General features: G+C 38.5%; 1 protein-coding gene across 5 annotated transcripts in view; it reads right to left on the reverse strand.

The window, feature by feature from the left end:
• Positions 1–2395: 2395 nt before the first annotated feature.
• The window catches only part of LOC137323232 (small glutamine-rich tetratricopeptide repeat-containing protein beta-like), a 37516-nt gene continuing 20478 nt past the window's right edge, over positions 2396–19433 (reverse strand). For 4 of the 5 annotated variants that reach the window (XM_067986733.1, XM_067986756.1, XM_067986749.1 and 1 more), the window contains 8 exons: positions 15781–15880; positions 12458–12562; positions 11824–11962; positions 11076–11138; positions 8272–8309; positions 8091–8174; positions 5412–5532; positions 2396–3214 (listed from right to left, as the gene is read on the reverse strand). In XM_067986733.1, the coding sequence (XP_067842834.1) occupies positions 5421–5532; positions 8091–8174; positions 8272–8309; positions 11076–11138; positions 11824–11962; positions 12458–12562; positions 15781–15880 (641 nt within the window). In that variant the 3' untranslated portion in view covers positions 2396–3214; positions 5412–5420. The other variant, XM_067986741.1, reaches the window with a different exon arrangement.

Raw genomic sequence — 19433 nt, forward strand, 5'->3', positions numbered from 1 at the left:
ATTTGTAATCTTGCTTAATCCTTAACTGAGTTTTAAATCCTATATCCTGTCCCCTCACCACCTTACATTGCCCACCTCCAGTCACTACCTCAGCCTGTCTACTTGCCACCTTCAGATGCAACTACTCTTCACGTTCTTGCTGGTCTCCCAAGTATGCTTCAACCTGTCAAACTCTGCCACGCTTATCCTGCCCCACACTTAAGTCCCGTTCGCCCATCAATGGTCCTTGCTGACCTACATTGGCTCCTGGTCCTCCAATGTAATTCTTCCCCTTTTATCTATAAATTCCTTCATGGCCTTGGTCCATATCTCTGCAATCTCCTGCAGTACTTCAGCGAGCAAGCAGTGGGTTTAGGAATGACAGATGTGTTTTAATGTGGATAATGGTAAGAATACTTGCTGAAATATGAAATCTCTACAAAATAGATAAAAGATAATGGGCTGGATCTTGCTAGAAAAATAATGGTGTGTTAACGACACACGCCATTATTAATGCACAAATCGGACAGCAAGTTTGGGGGATTAAGAGAAGCTGTGAGTTGCAAATCCCCAGAACTTGGTCAATTTACACCGCTCCGCCATTTGCACAAACGGCATCTCACCCGTAGCCTCCCCGTTATTTTTAAGAACTTGCTGGATTTGCACATTAATTGCCCATTAAACACAGCAAGTACCTTTTTAACAAACTGATGGCTGTTAATGCAATGCCATACTCTCTGGCACAGAAATGGACCAATTGAAACTGGCATCTCATTCCTTCAGGTGGTAAATTATTCTTGGAGATTTAAAAAAAATATTCTTACTTTGCCCTTGTCTTTTTTTCCAATCTCTCTTTCTCTTTCAGTACCTGATTTGACTAATTCACTCTCCTCCTCAGTGGTTCCTCTTTTTCTCAGTCCTTAAATTGGTTAAGGAGATACATTGATCTGGATTTCCTAATGTAGAATGTGGAGAATTTTTTAGTTGATACAAACATTTACTAATAACTCTCCTCCCTCCCTAACCACCCTCTTAAAAAAAATTAATTTAAAAAGTACAGGCAGCTTTCTTATTTAACCAAGGGCAACACATGGAAAATGTTGAAAAATAATTTTAATACACACATTAGTGTAGAAAGCCATGCCGGTTTAAAGAAAAAAGGGTCTGCATTTTAATCGACAAACATGCCTATATTTTTTTTATATCAAAGACATACCAGATTTGTCCACTTAAAATATTCAAGTGACTCAATTTATTGTGGTTTAGGTATTACAGCCACAACAAAAACATTCATGAGAGAAAAATTACTATGTAGATTGTTCATAATTAAAGTACTTACAAAGGAAGACCCATTCCCCATTCTAGTGAAGTTACAATATACAAACTTTTTTCCTGATTACTAAAGAAATATCTTATCACTTACACAAAGCAAATGGGGAGGGGGTTGCATTTCCCCACCTTACAGCCTGTCATGTGCTGAAGAAAGTTACCATCTTGTACAGTAACCAGCTGATGTACACTAAACACTTTTAAAGTGTTGGTGGCACAGTCTATGCTTCAGTTAATTACTGCATCAGCTGGGAACTTTGAGCATTGAGACAGTGGGAGGCACAGCAGCACTGAGTAGATAAGTGGATTAGAGGCAGTAACTAAAAAAATAAACTGAAGCAATAAAAAATGTTTAGAACATAATGTCGAGGTAGGTGTCCTGGCTCTTATGAATGGTTTACACTGTTGTACATTAAATATTTTACACTGCATACTTCACTATTCATGTCTAATTGTAGAGTTCGTATTTTTTTTTAAATGATACAGTTGAATCATTCCTTGTCAATCTGGTGCAACACTGACAAGTACAAGACATCAAATGGTCCGAGGAATGTGGGTAATCTAAACTCCAATTACAAGCACAGATATCAGACTTCCTGTTTAAGTCTGAAGTCTTGACATACTGCAGAATTTTCAAGTTTTACAACTAGACATCAACCCCTAACATTTCATCTGCTTTACTTTAGTGTTTTGAGTTTACAGTGCAAAATAAAAATAAAATCAGTTATCATAAAAACTGATAATTAAATGGCATTAATCTCTTTAAATATTGCAACAGTAATGATAAAGACAGAATAGATTATTGGACTAACAACCAAGCTTGGCTCACATTTGATTACCTTGAATAACAGAGGGAGATAGTCATTTATACTTTTAGAAGTGAATATTGTCAACCATTAGAGACAGATTTGCATCATGCCTTTATTTTAAAGAATGTTTGGTACAAATCTATCTAATGACTGGGTTTATAAATTCTTTTAAAAGGGCATTAGTTGCTTGAAAAAGAGTAATATTAGAGTGTGATCAGCTTATAGGAGAATGGGATAAGACTAGGTGGCTCAGAGAAAAACATCAGCAAAAACTTGGGCTAAATATTGTTTCTGTTTTGCAGCATTTTATGATTCTAAATTCTTTAATGCACCTTGTTAGAAACATTAAAAATCTCTCACTAGACATTTCCTTTTTTCGGGGAGGGGAAGGGAAGAGTGAGGAGGAATATGGGGATGAGAAGGAATGATCATGTTAATGTAGACAATGGCAATTACTACAGAACTTAAGGATTATAACAAACATTTTAGCTCATCTCAACCCTATCCAGGATATTATTTGATAGAATACTTAAGATGCATAATTAAACATTGGTAGGTATCTCTCCTACTTTAAGCAGAATGCATAAATAAAATAAAGTGCAAATAAGTTGCAGTGATATTTAATGCATTAATATCCTTAATTTTACTTTTTTCAGTAGTTGCTTTTCATAATCTGGCAATATTTTGTCTAAGAGCAATTCTACTAAAGTGCCACATTTCAACGAGTGCAGTGCTAATCTGTTGCTCTACCAGCTCAGGTATTTTGTACAGTAATATCAACCCAAGCTTATGATACCAGATGCTCATAAGTAGATAACAGAATTGTACATTCACTCCTTCATATCCATGTATTTCTCTACACATACTGTAGAAACTAATTTAATTATATTCTGCAAACTTATTACATCCAAACTGTAAAAAAAATTATACAATTCTCTCACAATGGTAAACATTCTCGAACTTTCATAATTAACTGATAACTATGAATTGCAGCCAGATGCCTCTGTCTGTTATTGTGCAAGCTGTGGCATTCAGAACTGATGGGTACTTGCTTTTGGCATCCAGCATCATTGGGATTTCCTTGATATAAGTATTCCCTGTTTGAGCAGAAAATGTCATTATGAAACTGCAACTCATAAACTGAATGGATGTCCTTACAGTAATAATCCAAAATTTAAAATGCAACTTTGGTATTTGTGTTCTTTACATCGCTGACTAAACACATTTAACAATAGAAATTCCAGGTCCTCTCATACTAAGTGTGTATTGAAACATCATGTGCCCATGATTTCCTGATGCATGCTAATGATGTATGAGGACTCATAAAATCTACTGTTGAATCAAAATTTACCCTTTAATGTAGTTTGTCATATATTGCAAAATTATTTTTTAAAGTATACTATTACAAAACATGTTGCTTATAGCAGCAATGCCTTGTTTTCATACACACAAGTTCACACAGCCACCTAAATACACCTTTTATCAAGCTCTTGAATCATAATATTTGGACAAAGATGCAAGATAATGTTTCTCATTGTGTAGACGCTTAAGGTTTCATGGCTGCTGCTTGTTGCCCTCCAGTACCTCACCCAAGTGATCAATATTCTTGTAAGCATCAGTAGGCTGTTAAACTGTTTGCTGCTTTCAGCCATGGCTACAATTGAGCGCCCCTTCATTAGGGCAAAAGAGGAAAAAAATCACGTCAGAATTCCCCATATGATCATTATCCAACAATCCATGCTGAAAGTCTATTTGATTTTTTAAATCAATGATAAAAATGCTACATATATCTACATATATAAACATAATTTAATAGGACAAAGTCAGCATAGCTTTACGAAGGGGAAGCCATGTCTGACAAATTTGCTCGAGTTCTTTGAGGACATAATGTACAGGGTGGATAAAGGAACCAGTGGACGTAGTGTATTTAGACTTCCAGAAGGCATTCGACAAGGTGCCACATAAAAGATTATTGCTCAAGATAAAGAATCACTGGATTGGGGGTAATATTCTGGCATGGGTGGAGGATTGGTTATCTAACAGGAAGCAGAGAGTTGGGATAAATGGTTCATTCTCGGACTGGCAACCAGTAGCCAGTGGTGTTCCGCAGGGGTCGGTGCTGGGTCCCCAACTCTTTACAATCTATATTAACGATTTGGAGGAGGGGACCGAGTGTAACGTATCAAAGTTTGCAGATGATACAAAGATGGGAGGGAAAGTAGAGAGTGAGGAGGACATAAAAAACCTACAAGGGGATATAGACAGGCTGGGTGAGTGGGCGGAGATTTGGCAGATGCAATACAATATTGGAAAATGTGAGGTTATGCACTTTGGCAGGAAAAATCAGAGAGCAAAATCTTAATGGCATGAAACTGGAAAGTACTGCAGTACCAAGGGATCTGGGGGTCCTAGTGCAAGAAAATCAAAAAGTTAGTATGCAGCTGCAGCAGGTGATCAAGAAGGCCAACAGAATGTTGGCTTTTATTGCTCGGGGGATAGAATATAAAAACAGGAAGGTATTGCTGCAGTTATATAAGGTATTGGTGAGACCGCACCTGGAATACTGCATACAGTTTTGGTCTCCATACTTAAGAAAAGACATACTTGCTCTCGAGGCAGTACAAAGAAGGTTCACTCGGTTAATCCCGGGGATGAGGGGGCGGACATATGAGGAGAGGTTGAGTAGATTGGGACTCTACTCATTGGAGTTCAGAAGAATGAGAGGCGATCTTATTGAAACATATAAGATTGTGAAGGGGCTTGATCGGGTGGATGCGGTAAGGATGTTCCCAAGGATGGGTGAAACTAGAACTAGGGGGCATAATCTTAGAATAAGGGGCTGCTCTTTCAAAACTGAGATGAGGAGAAACTTCTTCACTCAGAGGGTAGTAGGTCTGTGGAATTTGCTGCCCCAGGAAGCTGTGGAAGCTACATCATTAAATAAATTTAAAACAGAAATAGACAGTTTCCTAGAAGTAAAGGGAATTAGGGGTTCGGGCAAGAAATTGGACATGAATTTAGATTTGAGGTTAGGATCAGATCAGCCATGATCTTATTGAATGGCGGAGCAGGCTCGAGGGGCCGATTGGCTTACTCCTGCTCCTATTTCTTATGTTCTTATATTTTCAGGTTGTAGACAAGTAGTTAATGTCATCCTGATACCAAATAAAATTTGGAGGGAGGCCTTAAGCAACTTTTTATCTCCCTAAAGAAATTTCACGAGTGTTTTTTTTTAAGAATTAACTCAAGGATTGCATGGGTGCTAAATTGGGATAATCAACAAAGAAAGGTTACCACTGCATATCAGGAGTGATCTTCGTTGCTGCCACTGAATGATCGGGTTCGGATCTGATTCCTTAACTGTTCTATCAGTTCTGGGTTGTCCTCTTGCATCTGCTGTGCAAACTGCTGTCCTCTATACAAAGTAGATAATAAGCAGGGTAGTAAGGAAAATTATAAACTGTCTCTAATGTGATACAAATAACAACGATGACTTATGTAGTTGGAGAAAAGTGTAAGAACCTTTATTCTAGTTATGGCAAAATTAACCAAAAAAGCCCATTCTTAAGTATACAATTTTTTGTACATATATAGGTTTGTTTTCAGAAAGTTTCTGCTGAAAGGATTGTAGAATGGTGTTAACAAAATTAAAGTGTGAACTGGTGCATACGGAAGAGGTGGATGTTCCTGAGGTTCTCCATAGAACTAGTCCCTGATTTTAGCTAGGTTAAGATGAAATTATGAAAGGTGGTCGATATAGAACACTCCTGGTCACTTAGTCCCTGGTTCAAAACGTGATATTAAAATAGCCATTGGCCAATTTTTTGGGGTCAGGGAATGGTGTAAAGTATACAAGGGCCTAAAGACGCAGGAGAAAATCAAGTTTGGGAAAAAAAAATGGGAGGGGATAAACAGCCCAAAAATCTTTTCAAAGCTTCATTCAAAGCTATTTTCTTCCAAATAACCCTCAAATTCCTTCACAGGTGCAAACCTGCATCATAAAACTATTTTTAAGTGTTTCAGATCCTTGATTTATTGTGATCAAATTCACACATTTAGGGGAGGGTTTTTTTTAATATTCCTTAATTCATGCAACTAACACTCCTTGGAGAAGTGTTGAGAAATGCATTTGACGGTACGAAGTTACTCCATGATGGAGGGAGCAAGATTTTTAAAAATCTTATTGCAAAATGTATTTATGCTCTAAAGTGGAAGATGTATTTCTGCTGCAACACAAATTAAATTAGGAAGTTTTGCTCTGATCTGTATACTTGATTCTGTGACTAAGAAGTGTTCCATTTCTAGTGTTGATACCCTGTGTTGATGAATTGAAAAGCTCCAATAGAAACCTTGTTTCCTTGGTTCTGGGAGAAATCGATTTTAGTCAATAAAATCTTACCACTTTGCTTTTTTCAACAAACCATTTAATAGGTTTATTTTTTATAATTGTCATCAGATCAGAAAATAGCTGAAAAATAACAACTTCCAGAAGATTTAATCTTTTTTTTCTGCAGATTTTGCTACTATAATTTTTCTTTAAAAAAAAAATTAAATAGAGAAACCAAGCTGAAAGGCTAATGCTTACGGTGCAGGATATAAAGTTTAAAAAAGATTAAAAGATAATGCAAGGTAAATCAGAAAGTAGTAGATGTCAAAAATCTTGAGTTTTAAGAACCTGAAAGCTGTAAATGGAAAGAAAGAAGGTAAGGCATTGTCCAGTTTAATTCATTCCTTCCCAGGAACTCTAAGACTTACTGTGCAGTTTTGTACTTTAACTAAAAAACAGTGGGAGAACATGAGCACTGACCATAGTAGCATAAAGACAAGGAAAGCTTGGGTTTAGGGGGAAGAGGAGAATGAGAGAAAAAAAAGATTTAGATTAGGACTGACTTTTCTTGTATCCTGTCCAAGAGAGCAAGAATGCTCTACATATGAGAGCAGTATTGAAGTGTTTGATGTTAGAGAGGGAAAAATAAATATTTGGCACAAGAGAGGAAACGAAGCTTCGAGGTCAAATAAAATAGTGAGGCCAAGAATGCCGAAAGATGAAGAAGGACTAAGGTTGGGTCCATCGAAGGCCAGAAGTTGCAGCTGCTAGTTAGACTTGAGACATGAATAACCTGTCTTTGAAAAATTGAAAGAAACAACGGGGATGAAATTGGTCTCCACCAGTAGCGCGAAATGCACTAATAGTGAATTGACAGCCCGTTTTTTGTTTCCAATAGAAAAGAAAATCGGGTGCCCAAGTAAAATGGGCTGCAAATTCACTGCAAGCACATTTTATGCTACTGGTAAAGTCCAATTTCACCCCCTATATTTTCATTACCCCAGTGAATCATTAAGTCCTTCATACCATTCATTTTTTCATCCGCATCACATTGCATGTATTGTGCCTGCCAAATATGTTAAAAGTAATATAGTTATATCAAATTCTCTAGACATTTCTTTACCGTAGTTGCAGGAAATGCAGGTAAATCCAAGTACATAAAAAGTAAACTGATTTGTTTGTGACTAAATATTTAACATCAGAGGTTAATTCACTGATCAAATAAAAAACCTGATGAGCGTCTATATGTGTGCATTTTAAGAGATTCAAAGTAACTGTCATTGGGCCATCATTGACAATGCCTTCCTGGTTGCATTGGCTAATCAGAACAAATCAGATCAGCATGGACCAATCCTGTAAAACTAAATAAATACTTAAAAATAAAAAATCAGAATGCTATTAAACAACAATATCTGGCTTCCTTTCAATCTGGGGGTTCCTGACATTCACAAACTGCTTGACCATTACTTTAATAGTTTATATCTTGGAGTTGCTGGATTGAAATACTGCCTGTACCTCACCTACAGAAATATATTACCCGATAGTAAACCCTCAGCAACAGCAAACATGAAAACTCACTATTCTGTATCATAATTTTGGAAAAATAATACCAAATTATAAGTTGTTAAAAGTTATGCGAGACTTACGCTTGTATAAGGCTGCCCATATCTGTTAGACCTCCTACACCTGCTGCAGGGCCACTGATCGCATTAGACATCATTCCTGACATTCTTTTTGTAATACAAACAAAAACAGAAAAAAGATTCTAGGTTAAAAGGTCTTTTTTTTAAAAAGCTAATATTAAAAATGAAAAATATTATAACTTACAGTTGTTGTAACTGAGGGTTCTGCATCAAACTTGCAGCCTAGAAAGAAGATTAGTTAGTAAAATAAGCAGCAATCTTCAAGTTTGAATTTATGTTTTAGAATGCACAAGGAATTTGAGAATTCAGTAGTTTTTTCATCCAATTTCTGCTATAATTTAAAATAGCTGATCTTCCTTGGTATTGCTCATGCACATAATTTTAAAAAAATGTTGTTCTCTCTTCCTGTAACTATCTTCTGCTCATTTGTCACTCATTATTTCACTGTTTTGTTTTACACTATCTTTTTTTCATCTCGCTCTATCTCTTGCATACCTTCTCTAGTTTGTCTCTAACTCTTTCTCTTTCCGAAAATCATTTTTTCTGTTATGTCTCCCAATCTCTGCACAAATTGTTTCTCTTATTTTCTTTGCCTAACTGAACAGTATTTTTTTGCTCTAGATTCCATTGGTAAGTTGTTTGAGTAAGACGCAGTGGGCTGCAAAGCTGAGCAGTGAAGTTCACCTTAGAATCATACAAGATCAAAACTGCAATCTTAAAAATTAGGTTGTGTTGAATTTGACATCATATATTATCCAATCCCTAAAAACAAACCAAAATAATAGCCATTTGATTAGTCTGAGAAATGGTGTATACTAATTCAGATGCCATGTTTAGTATTTTTCTTGAGCAGGGTCCACTGAGATCATTATAAATCAGATGTTAGCTATTCATTTTGTCTCCCTAAAGATTGCTAAATTAAGCAAAAATTGCTCTCACTTACTTGTATAAGCCTTGCCTTGATCTCATATTTCTTGTCCATTTTTCTTCAAGGTAAGGAACTGTTAATTGGCAACATTAACATTTACATGGCAGGATCTTTCTCTAAGTACCAGCTCCCAGCACCAGTGCCACTTTCCATGCTCTTCCCATTCTGGTTTAACCAGAGACTCTCCTAGTGGGACAGCGCAGGCAGAAATGCTGAGAAAGTGGAAGGCTCTGTGGGCGCAGGTTTGGCCAGAGAAATTAAGAAGTGAGGCTTGGGGCTTGGGCAAGAGGTAGGCCCACAGAGTGTTGAGTGGATCTGTTGGGCCAAGTAAAGTATGGGAAGTCCGAAGAGCAGTGGCCAGACCTGGGGGGCTGATGGGTTGGAGACACTATTTAGGGTTGGGCTGGGAGAGAGACTGGGAGGCCTCCAGGCAGAAGGGAGACTGGCTACAGAAGCATGAGGACTGGGTCATGGTAACCATGTGACTGAAATAACTGTAAAGTAGTTTCTTCTGACGAATCGGGTCGTTAGAAAGGTACACCACAGACTATGTTTCTAGCAATGGACACTTAGGCAATTCTCTTTTTTTAAAAAGTAGGTCGGCACAATTTTCTAAGAATCTTAGTTGGCTCTTGTATGCAATATAACAGATGTACCGAAAGAAGAATTGCAGCTGGATATTAGCATACTTCACTTTTTTTTAAATGCAGAATCATAGAATTTTGCAGCACAGAGAGACTTAAAGTGTAAGTCATTTAAAAAGCTATGATAACCTATTTCGTAACTGCTTACGTTACTTAAGCATCATTAAAAATGTTTATTCTTCACCAATTTCTAGCTGGATATTGCTTATGGTCATTTGTCTCTCGAGCTGAGTTTCCATACTACAACAATCTATCAGGAGGAGTGGGCTTGATGGGGTGAATGATCTTTTCTCATTCTGCACTTAAGTTCCATCAATCTGTCTATTTTTACCCGTATTTCTTTCTACTATCTTTCTACTGAACTTGGATAAATTACCCATCTGATTCCCTCTTATCTTAAGAGTTACCATGACAAGATTATGCATTATGTTTTAGCTGTTTCAGAAATATAGTTACAGCCCAAGCAATGCTCCTTTTAAGCTTGTCTAGAACTGTCGCCTATACCAGAAGTGAGTAAGAGCAGCCTGGCAGAAATTCCATTTTTGAAATCACTCGCTTTGTGGGATATGCTTGGCACTTCTTGGCAGTGGTGTAGTTGAAGTTTTGAACTTGACAGAGTAGGGGATCAAATCTGCATCCTACCACTCTTGTGGCACCACGTCGCATTCAAAGCAACATACTTAGTCAGCAAAAATGTTTATTTTAATTGGCATGTAAAGATCCTTAAAAGGCAATAGTTCCCTTGTCTATTCTTATACTCTCCTGGTCAGCCTCCGATCCTCCACCCTCCATAATCTTCAGCTCATCCAAAACTCTGCTGCCTGCACCAAGTCCCACTCACCCATCACTCCTGTCCTTGGTGACCTACATTGGCTCCTGGTCCTCCAAAGCCTTCAAGTTAAAATTCTCATCCCAGTGTTTAAATCCTTTCATGGCCTTGCCCCTCCCTATCTCTAACCTCCTCCAGCCCCATAACTTTCTGTTCCGCCAACTCTAGTCTCTTGTCCATCCCCCACTCCTTTCACCCCACCATCTAGCCCCAGTGCATTCGAATTCCCTTCCTCAATATCTCTATCTTTCCACCTCCCTCTTCTCCTTTTAAGACCCTTCTTAAAACCTATTCAATTGCACTTTGGTCACCCCTCCTAATATCACCTCTTTTGGCCCGACTGATTGTCTGATTACGCCTCTGTGAAGTGCCTGAGTTAAAGGTGCTATATAAATATAAGTAGTTGTTATTCCCCCAAGGGAGATGTGTAGTATGAAAAGCCTGAAGTGAAGAGGAATATGGAGAAGGGGACAAGCCAACCTTCCCTTTCCATTTTTCCTTTACAAAGCAAGTGAATAATCTGCAATTACTACTGTATTGTTTGGTGTAGATTTATTTTGGCACACTCTTATTTTAATCATACTTACCATACTTACAAAACTTGGATTATTCAGTAAACTTGCCAAATCAAATCCCAAACCAGCTCCTGTCTGCAGATACAGAAATCACTTAAAATAATGTTGTTACAATTAACCATTCTAAGTTAAACAAACTATGATGATCAAATTACACAAAGTGTGTAAAAAAAAAAAAAAAATTGCAGAACAATGTGAGTGGCATGTTTGGCTTCTACAGTTGTAATTAACGTTGAATTGCATATTTGCAGCTGTGATAGCCCATGATTTATATTATGTGCAATTTTAAATTGTCAACATCTCTCATTACTATACTGCTTATTGACATGGCTCCAATAGATTTCACAGCAGTATGAGCATTAGCATTGTGAAACAGCTGAGCAGTTTGTTTACTCAATGCAGCTGTAAGTTTTGCCCTAGAATACGCAAGGAGAAATACAGGAAGCATGGTCCTCCATTTTCAGAAAATATATGATGCAGATCTTAGGATTTCCACATATTTTGCATACTATATGTATCTCAATTACATGCTATTTGCCTAATTAGTAATATCAAGTTAAGGAGTCACGGGGCTTGCCAAAAACAACCCACTGGAGATCATCAGTGGAAAGTGTTATTTATTTTTAAAGGGGCAGGGAAAAAACATGACTGGATAAACACATTTCAGTGATCTGCAACACCATAGGTTCAAAGTTACATTTTAAAACAGGCAACTTACAGTGTGTCACATGGACTTCACATTCAGTAGAGCAGCACTTACTGGACTTGATGCCTCTCTTATTTTCTGTTCTGCCACTTTTAGATTTGATTTGAAAGTGCCATTTTCAGGATCCAATTCCACAGCTTTTTTGTAATAGGTGATTGCTTCGGAATGTTTATTCAAAGAAGTCAATGCCAAACTGAAAAGAAAATAGTAATTACTAATGGTATATTATGTTAATAAATTGTAGCTCAGTTCATTTTATAAATTCAGTTACAGAATCAAAGAATATGAATATTTTCAAATGTACACTGCAAGGCAATGATAGGGATATGACCAGTGACCCTGAGTCTGGGGGTGGGAAACCATAAATTGTTATCCAGTGAGCCCGGTGTATATGTGGGCACCTGGCTCAATTGATGTGCGCTCTCTCTCTCTCTCTCTCTTTGCCCCCATCACCACAATCAATCAATGTGCCAATTTTCACTGCCTAGACTTGCACATGAATGCCGTTAGGTGAAGTACTAGAGGGTTACTGGCTCCTGTGGCACCTCAGCTCTGAATGGGTCACTGCACGCCACACAATGAATAATTATTGAAGTCCAGTCACTGTTATGTGAGCAAGCACTTTATAAAATCTCTAGATTAAAAAAAATACTTTTCTTAAATTAATTTGAAAGATATAATTACATACCCCATCCTTCCATAAGCCTTGCTATAGCCTGGATCAATGGCTATTGCTCTCTTGCAGTCTTGTATTGCTGCAGTGTAATTATTTAGTTTGCTCTGAGCAGCAGCCCTAAACAAATTAGATTGCAAATTTTAGTGTATGAACTCTATGAAAGGAAAATAAAAATCAGGTTATATCATATTTCATCAAGGTTGGATGGAAGATGAAAGTACCATTTGCTGAAATATACTGGCCAAAGATTTAGGATCTAGGTTTTAATATTTACCAAATTTTAACTTCGAGGCTGTTGCTGAGTAAATAAAGGTACCATGATCACACAAAACAGATAAAAGTTGGCAACACTGTACCAAACTGCTTCAGCACAATCGTCTCTTCAGATGTTTTAGTGACAATAGCTTTAATGGTAAATTTCTTATTAAATAAAAAGTAAGAAATTAGCCAATACACACAATAGATCCATGACATAGCGTTATTACAAAATGTATGCTGAGATACTCGCTAAACATCCTTTGAATAGATGACATAGTTTCTAGAAATCAGATTATTCATTATATAAATGAACTGAAGGCCGAAATTATTAAACAGTACAACAACAACAACTTGCATTTATATAGCGCCTTTAATGTAGTAAAAAGTCCCAAGGTGCTTCACAGGAATGTTATCAAACAAAATTTGACACCGAGCCACATAAGGAGATATTAGGAGAGGTGACCAAAAGCTTGGTCATAGGGGTAGGTTTTAAGGAGTGTCTTAAAGAAGGAGAGAGAGGTAGAGAGGCAGAGAGGTTTAGGGAGGGAATTCCAGAGCTTAGGGACAACAGCTGAAGGCACGGCCGCCAACAGTGGAGCAATGAAAATCAGGGATGCACAAGAGGCCAGAATTGGAGAAGCGCAGAGATCTCGGAGGGTTGTAGGAGGTTACAGAGATAGGGAGGGGGGGTGAAGCCATGGAGGGATTTGAAAACAAGGATGAAAATTTTAAAATCGAGAACTTTCCAGCCAGAGCAGGAGCCAATATAGGTCAGCAAGCACAGGGGTAATGGGTGAACGAGATTTGGATGGTGCGAGTTAGGATCCTGGCAGCAGAGTTTTGAATGAGCTACTACCTAGAATGGATATACAATATAAAGTAACTCAACAGTAATCGATCCAATTACCTGATTATACCCTTTTGCCAATCCTTTGACATTTATAGTGTCTTTGAAATATTATACCCATTTAACAAAGACCAACATTGTACCAAACTGTCAATACCTTATTCAATACAACTGAATAGAAATACATAGGGTGCTGATGTTCACAACACAGAAAAAATGCAAGTTTCATTAAAATAATTTCAGTATTATGATATAAAACAGATGCCATGGAGTGAATGAAAGGCTTTCACTCAATCTCAGGGTTCCTTGGACATCAAAATGGGGAGGGGGAGAAAATTCTCTGTTTGCTATGTGTAGTGAAATTGTGAACATGTTTAAAAAGTACTATTTTGCTACTCAAAGTACTGGAGAAATCTTCTCCTTAGATCTCAGTTGAATTGTGAATCATGAGGTGAAAGGGAGGGAGGAACTTAAAACATTTACAATCACCGGGGAAAGGGTTCTGAAAAAAATATTAGAACTAAAAGCTGACAAGTTCCCAGGTCCTGACTGACTTCATCCTAGGGTCTTAAAAGAAGTGGCTGCAGAGATAGTAGGTGCATTGGTATTAATTTTCCAAAATTCCCTAGATTCTGGAAGGGTCCCATCAGATTGGAAAATAGCAAATGTAACTCTTCTATTCAAGAAAGGAGGGAGACAGAAAGCAGGAAACTACAGGCCAGTTAGCTTAACATCTGTCATAGGGAAAATGCTAGAATCTATTATTAAGAAGGTTATAGCAGGGCACTTAGAAAATTTCAATGCAATCAGGCAGAGTCAACACGGCTTTGTGAAAGGGAAATAGTGTTTGACTAATTTATTAGAGTTCCTTGAGGAAGTAACAAGCAACGTGAATAAAGGGGATCCTGTGGATGTGGTGTACTTGGGTTTCCAGAAGGCTTCTGACATGGTGTCACATCATAGGCTACTACACAAAATAAGAGCTCATGGTGTAGGGGTAACGTATTAGCATGGATAAAGGATTGGTTAGCTAACAGGAAACAGAGAGTAGACATAAATGGTTCATTTTCAGGTTGACCAGATGTAACGAGTGGAGTGCCACAGGGATCAGTGCTTGGGCCTCAACTATTTACAATCTATATCAATGACTTGGATGAAGGGACTGAATGTGTGGTTGCTAAATTTGCTGATGACACAAAGGTAGGTAGGAAAGTAAGTTGTGAAGAGGACATAAGGAGTCTGCAAAGGGATATAGATAGGTTAAGTGAGTGGGCAAAAATTTGGCAGATGGAGTATAATGTGGGAAAATGTGAACTTGTCCACTTTGGCAGGAGGAATAGAAAAGCAGTATATATTTAAATGGAGAGATATTGCAGAACTCTGAGGTACAGAGGGATTTGGGTGACCTCGTACATGAATCACAAAAAGCTAGTATGCAGGTACAGCAAGTGATTAGGAAGGCAAATGGAATGTTGTCATTTATTGCAAGGGGAATGGAATATAAAAGTAGAGATGTTCTGCTGCAGTTGTACAGGGCATTGGTGAGGCCACATCTAGAATACTGTGTGCAGTTTTGGTCTCCTTATTTAAGAAAGGACATAATTGCTTTTGGAGGCGGTTCAGAGAAGGTTCACTCGACTGATTCCTGGGACGAGGGGGTTATCTTATGAGGAAAGGTTGGACAAGTTGGGCCTGTATACACTGGAGTTTAGAAGAATGAGAGGTGATCTTATTGAAACATAAGATCCTGAGAGGACTAGAAGGGGTAGATCCTGAGAGGATGTTTCCCCTTGTGGGAGAGACTAGAACTAGGGGACACAGTTTAAAAATAAGGGCTCTCCTATTTAAGGTGGAGATGAGGAGAATTTTTTTCCCTGAGGGTCGTGAGTCTGTGGAACTCCCTTCCCCAGAGAGCAGTGGAAGCAGCGGGTCATTGAATATTTTTAAGGCTGAGTTAGATAGATTCCTGATTAACAAGGGAGTCAAAGGTTATAGTAGGTCGACGGGAAAGTAGGGTTGAGGTCACAATCAGATCAGCCATGATCTTATCAAATGGCAGATCAGGCTCGAGGGGCCGAATGGCCTACTCTTGCTCTTAATTCATATGTTCGTATGTAGCTATACAATTCCCCCCCTAGCAACATTTATTCTGTATTTAGCATAGCAAATTTAACTAGACTGAAACATATATCAACACAAAAAAAAGAGAAATAGTAAAAAGGATTATTACCGATTACAAAAGTAAACTGCACTATTTGGATCCAACTCAATTGCTTGAGTGTAAGAGTCTACAGCAGCTCTGTAGTTCTCCTCTTTTATATAGTTGTTGCCTGGAATATTTAAACAAAAACAAATTGCAAATTAAATTCCATTGTCCATATTTGTTTGAAAAATGTATTCTAGCACTTAGTTTTGTACTTTAAGTTTATTTACTTTTTCTAATTCTTTAGAAGCAGTAACTCAAATTTTAAAAACTGTAACCTCAAACATTCACTTTACAGCCAAGAGGTTCACTGCAAATGGACTTTAGTATAAAGTCAGTTTGTTTTTCAACATTTTTTGATGGTAACATTCTGCTTTCATTCTCATTTATCATCTACAGTTTTAAATTTATTTTGCTTCTGCTAATTTTCTCTCGTGTCCTGCAGGTGTTTATTCATAAAATCATAGAAAGTTACGGCACAGAAGAAGGCCATTTGGCCCATCGTGTTCGTCCGTCCGTATTCCCTGCTGGGGTACAGTTTCACAGGTGCCAACGGCCTTCAATATCTCACCCAACTGGCGATTCTTTCTGTGAGTTTCAACAGTCTATTTGACTACAAGAAACAGCACAGCAGAGCCAGGCTTGGGCTTCAGCTGATGTCTATATTTCCAGCTGGGGTTTTGGATAGCGATCAGTAGCAGGAACAGCAGCTGTTCTTTCTCCTCTTTAACTGGGAAGCACCAAGCCCATCATAGCATCGCATTTATCACTTCTTCTGAGATTAGCTAATTCAGCATGGCCAGGACTGCATCTGACATTTACAGTCTGTATGGCTCAGCTGCCTTCAGGGAAGCCAGATCTACATTTCTATCATTGATTTCTTAATTTGGCTTCATTCTTAACATAGCAAAATCATTATGCTTTTGGCAGGAGAAAATTATTGGTCAATCTATCCTCTTTCCCTGATTCTATAACTGAATCCTAATTACTAATAGGAATTCATCCAGTCCTTTTGAAAACCTGCCATGGTTTTCTATTCCACTACCCCCGCTGGTAATCGGTTCAACATACCTATTGCTCTTCTACTCAAAAATTGTTTCCGAAATTTCAGATTTTCTTTTGACACCCTTAACTTTAAATTGGGTCCCCTAGTGCTTGCATTCTATGCCTCTATCAGAAAAGCTTTCCTGGATCCAATTTAATTCTCTCCCATTTTCAGCCTTCTGCCAAGTACCATTCCCCAGCTGAGAGGATGGACAATCTGCTTTCTGATTGAACTTTTATACAACACTTGAGTTTGCACCATTTATTGCTGCTTACGAGACAGATCTAGACCTTTCTTGTTCTACCATTTCTTCATTAGATTTTACTATTAAACTTTTGTCATTTCCATCTTCACTGCCTTTTTCTTTAAAAAGTCTTCTGTTTTACTTAAGTTTTCTTCATGCTGTGTTCTTTTATTCATTTATGTTCCAGCTTAGTGTTCACCTATTTGTAAAATTCTCTGATGCATTCTTCCCTACATGACGAGCTTTACAAAAACATGAGTTGTTATATTTTCATTCACTTTTCTTATTATTTTCATATTTTTTAAAATTGCAACAACAACTTTCATTTATATAGTGCCTTTAACGTAGTAAAATGTCCCAAGGTGTTTCACAATTTCTTGAGCTCTCACTTTATGTTCCCTTTTTCCACCTCCTCCAGTGAATTAGCAACACTGGCATGTCAGCTGTTCCTTTGATTCTTTTTGACCATACCAGGTTCCTTGTTCTACCTTTCCAAGCATGACATACACATTTAAAACAGAAGTAAAACAAAAATAATACAGTAAGAATCAGATAGAGGTTCTGGGTGATAGTGGATGAGCACACACACATTTCATTTCTAGGAAAGGGGTCAAATCTAATCCTGACTGATGGGGTGAAAGTGTGCTCGACTATAAGGTTCCTAAGTGAATTTCAACACTCAATTCATCCCCTAGTAGAATTTTTAAAAATTGTTAAACCAAGGTGAAGGGCCAAGGCTCATAGTGCAGGACAACATCTAGACTGCAAAGAGATGTTGACATAAGTCACAAAGTACAGTTTATATAATGCCAACTTTGGTTCTTAAAGACTTGAAGATCATAGGAGAAGAAAAGACTGAGGGATGTCAGGAGTTCCATTGTTTTGAGATCCTGGAAAAAAAGTTAGATCAGAAGACTGTGCTACCAGTCTTGATTTCAACTCTGTGGGCATGTGAGCAGAAGGGAGGGGGTGTAGTTGGAGCTTGGAAAGAGGAAGAAACAAAAATTCAGAGAACACACAAATATATTACATAATATATTATGAATGGCTTTAAAAGTAGATGAGAAAAGTGGAAATTTGTTCACAGCACTGACATTCCTAACCTTGATGTGGAGATGCCGGTGATGGACTGGGGTGGACAAATGTAAGGAATCTTACAACACCAGGTTATAGTCCAACAAATTTATTTTAAAATCACAAGCTTTCGGAGATTATCTCCTTCGTCAGATGATTGAATGAAAAGGTTCTCAAATCGCATATCTTATACGATGTTGGGACAGCATCACACCAATCAAAAGGTGTCGTTGTTATTCAAACAGGCCAGTCACGGAGAACAGAACGTCCCAGTACACTCGATATACATTGTGTCTTTTACACAGGCAAGCAGAAAGAAACTTAAAATGGCAGAGAGAGAGAGAGAATTTTAAAAAACATATAAATTTTTTCCCCCTTTTCGCTGGTGGGGTTACGTGTAGCGTGACATGAACCCAAGATCCCGGTTGAGGCCGTCCTCATGGGTGCGGAACTTGGCTATCAACTTCTGCTCGACGATTTTGCGTTGTCGTGTGTCTCGAAGGCCGCCTTGGAGAACGCTTACCCGAAGATCGGTGGCTGAATGTCCTTGACTGCTAAAGTGTTCCCCGACTGGGAGGGAACCCTCCTGTTTGGCGATTGTTGCGCGGTGTCCGTTCATCCGTTGTCGCAGCGTCTGCATGGTCTCGCCAATGTACCATGCTCCGGGGCATCCTTTCCTGCAACGTATGAGGTAAACAACGTTGGCCGAGTCACAGGAGTATGAACCATGTACCTGGTGGGTGGTGTCCTCTCGTGTGATGGTGGTATCCGTGTCGATGATCTGGCATGTCTTGCAGAGGTTGCCGTGGCAGGGTTGTGTGGTGTCGTGGACGCTGTTCTCATGAAAACTGGGTAACTTGCTGCGAACGATGGTCTGTTTGAGGTTGGGTGGCTGTTTAAAGGCGAGCAGTGGAGGCGTGGGGATGGCCTTAGCGAGGTGTTCGTCGTCATCGATGACATGTTGAAGGCTGCGGAGAACATGGTGTAGTTTCTCCGCTCCAGGGAAGTACTGGACGACGAAGGGTACTCTGTTGGTTGCGTCCCGTGTTTGTCTTCTGAGGAGGTCTATGCGATTCTTCGCTGTGGCCCGTCGGAACTGTCGATCGACAAGTCGAGCGTCATATCCCGTTCTTACATCGCTGCAACAGCCTCAGTACTCAACACCAACAACAGCCAATCTCCAGACACCATCCTACAACTCATCCGCTTCATCCTGGATCACAATGTCTTCACCTTCAATAACCAGTTCTTTACCCAAACACACGGAACAGCCATGGGGACCAAATTCGCACCCCAATACGCCAACATTTTCATGCA

The sequence above is a fragment of the Heptranchias perlo genome, chromosome 1, assembly GCF_035084215.1.
Source record: "Heptranchias perlo isolate sHepPer1 chromosome 1, sHepPer1.hap1, whole genome shotgun sequence".
NCBI classification, from domain to species: Eukaryota; Metazoa; Chordata; class Chondrichthyes; order Hexanchiformes; family Hexanchidae; genus Heptranchias; species Heptranchias perlo.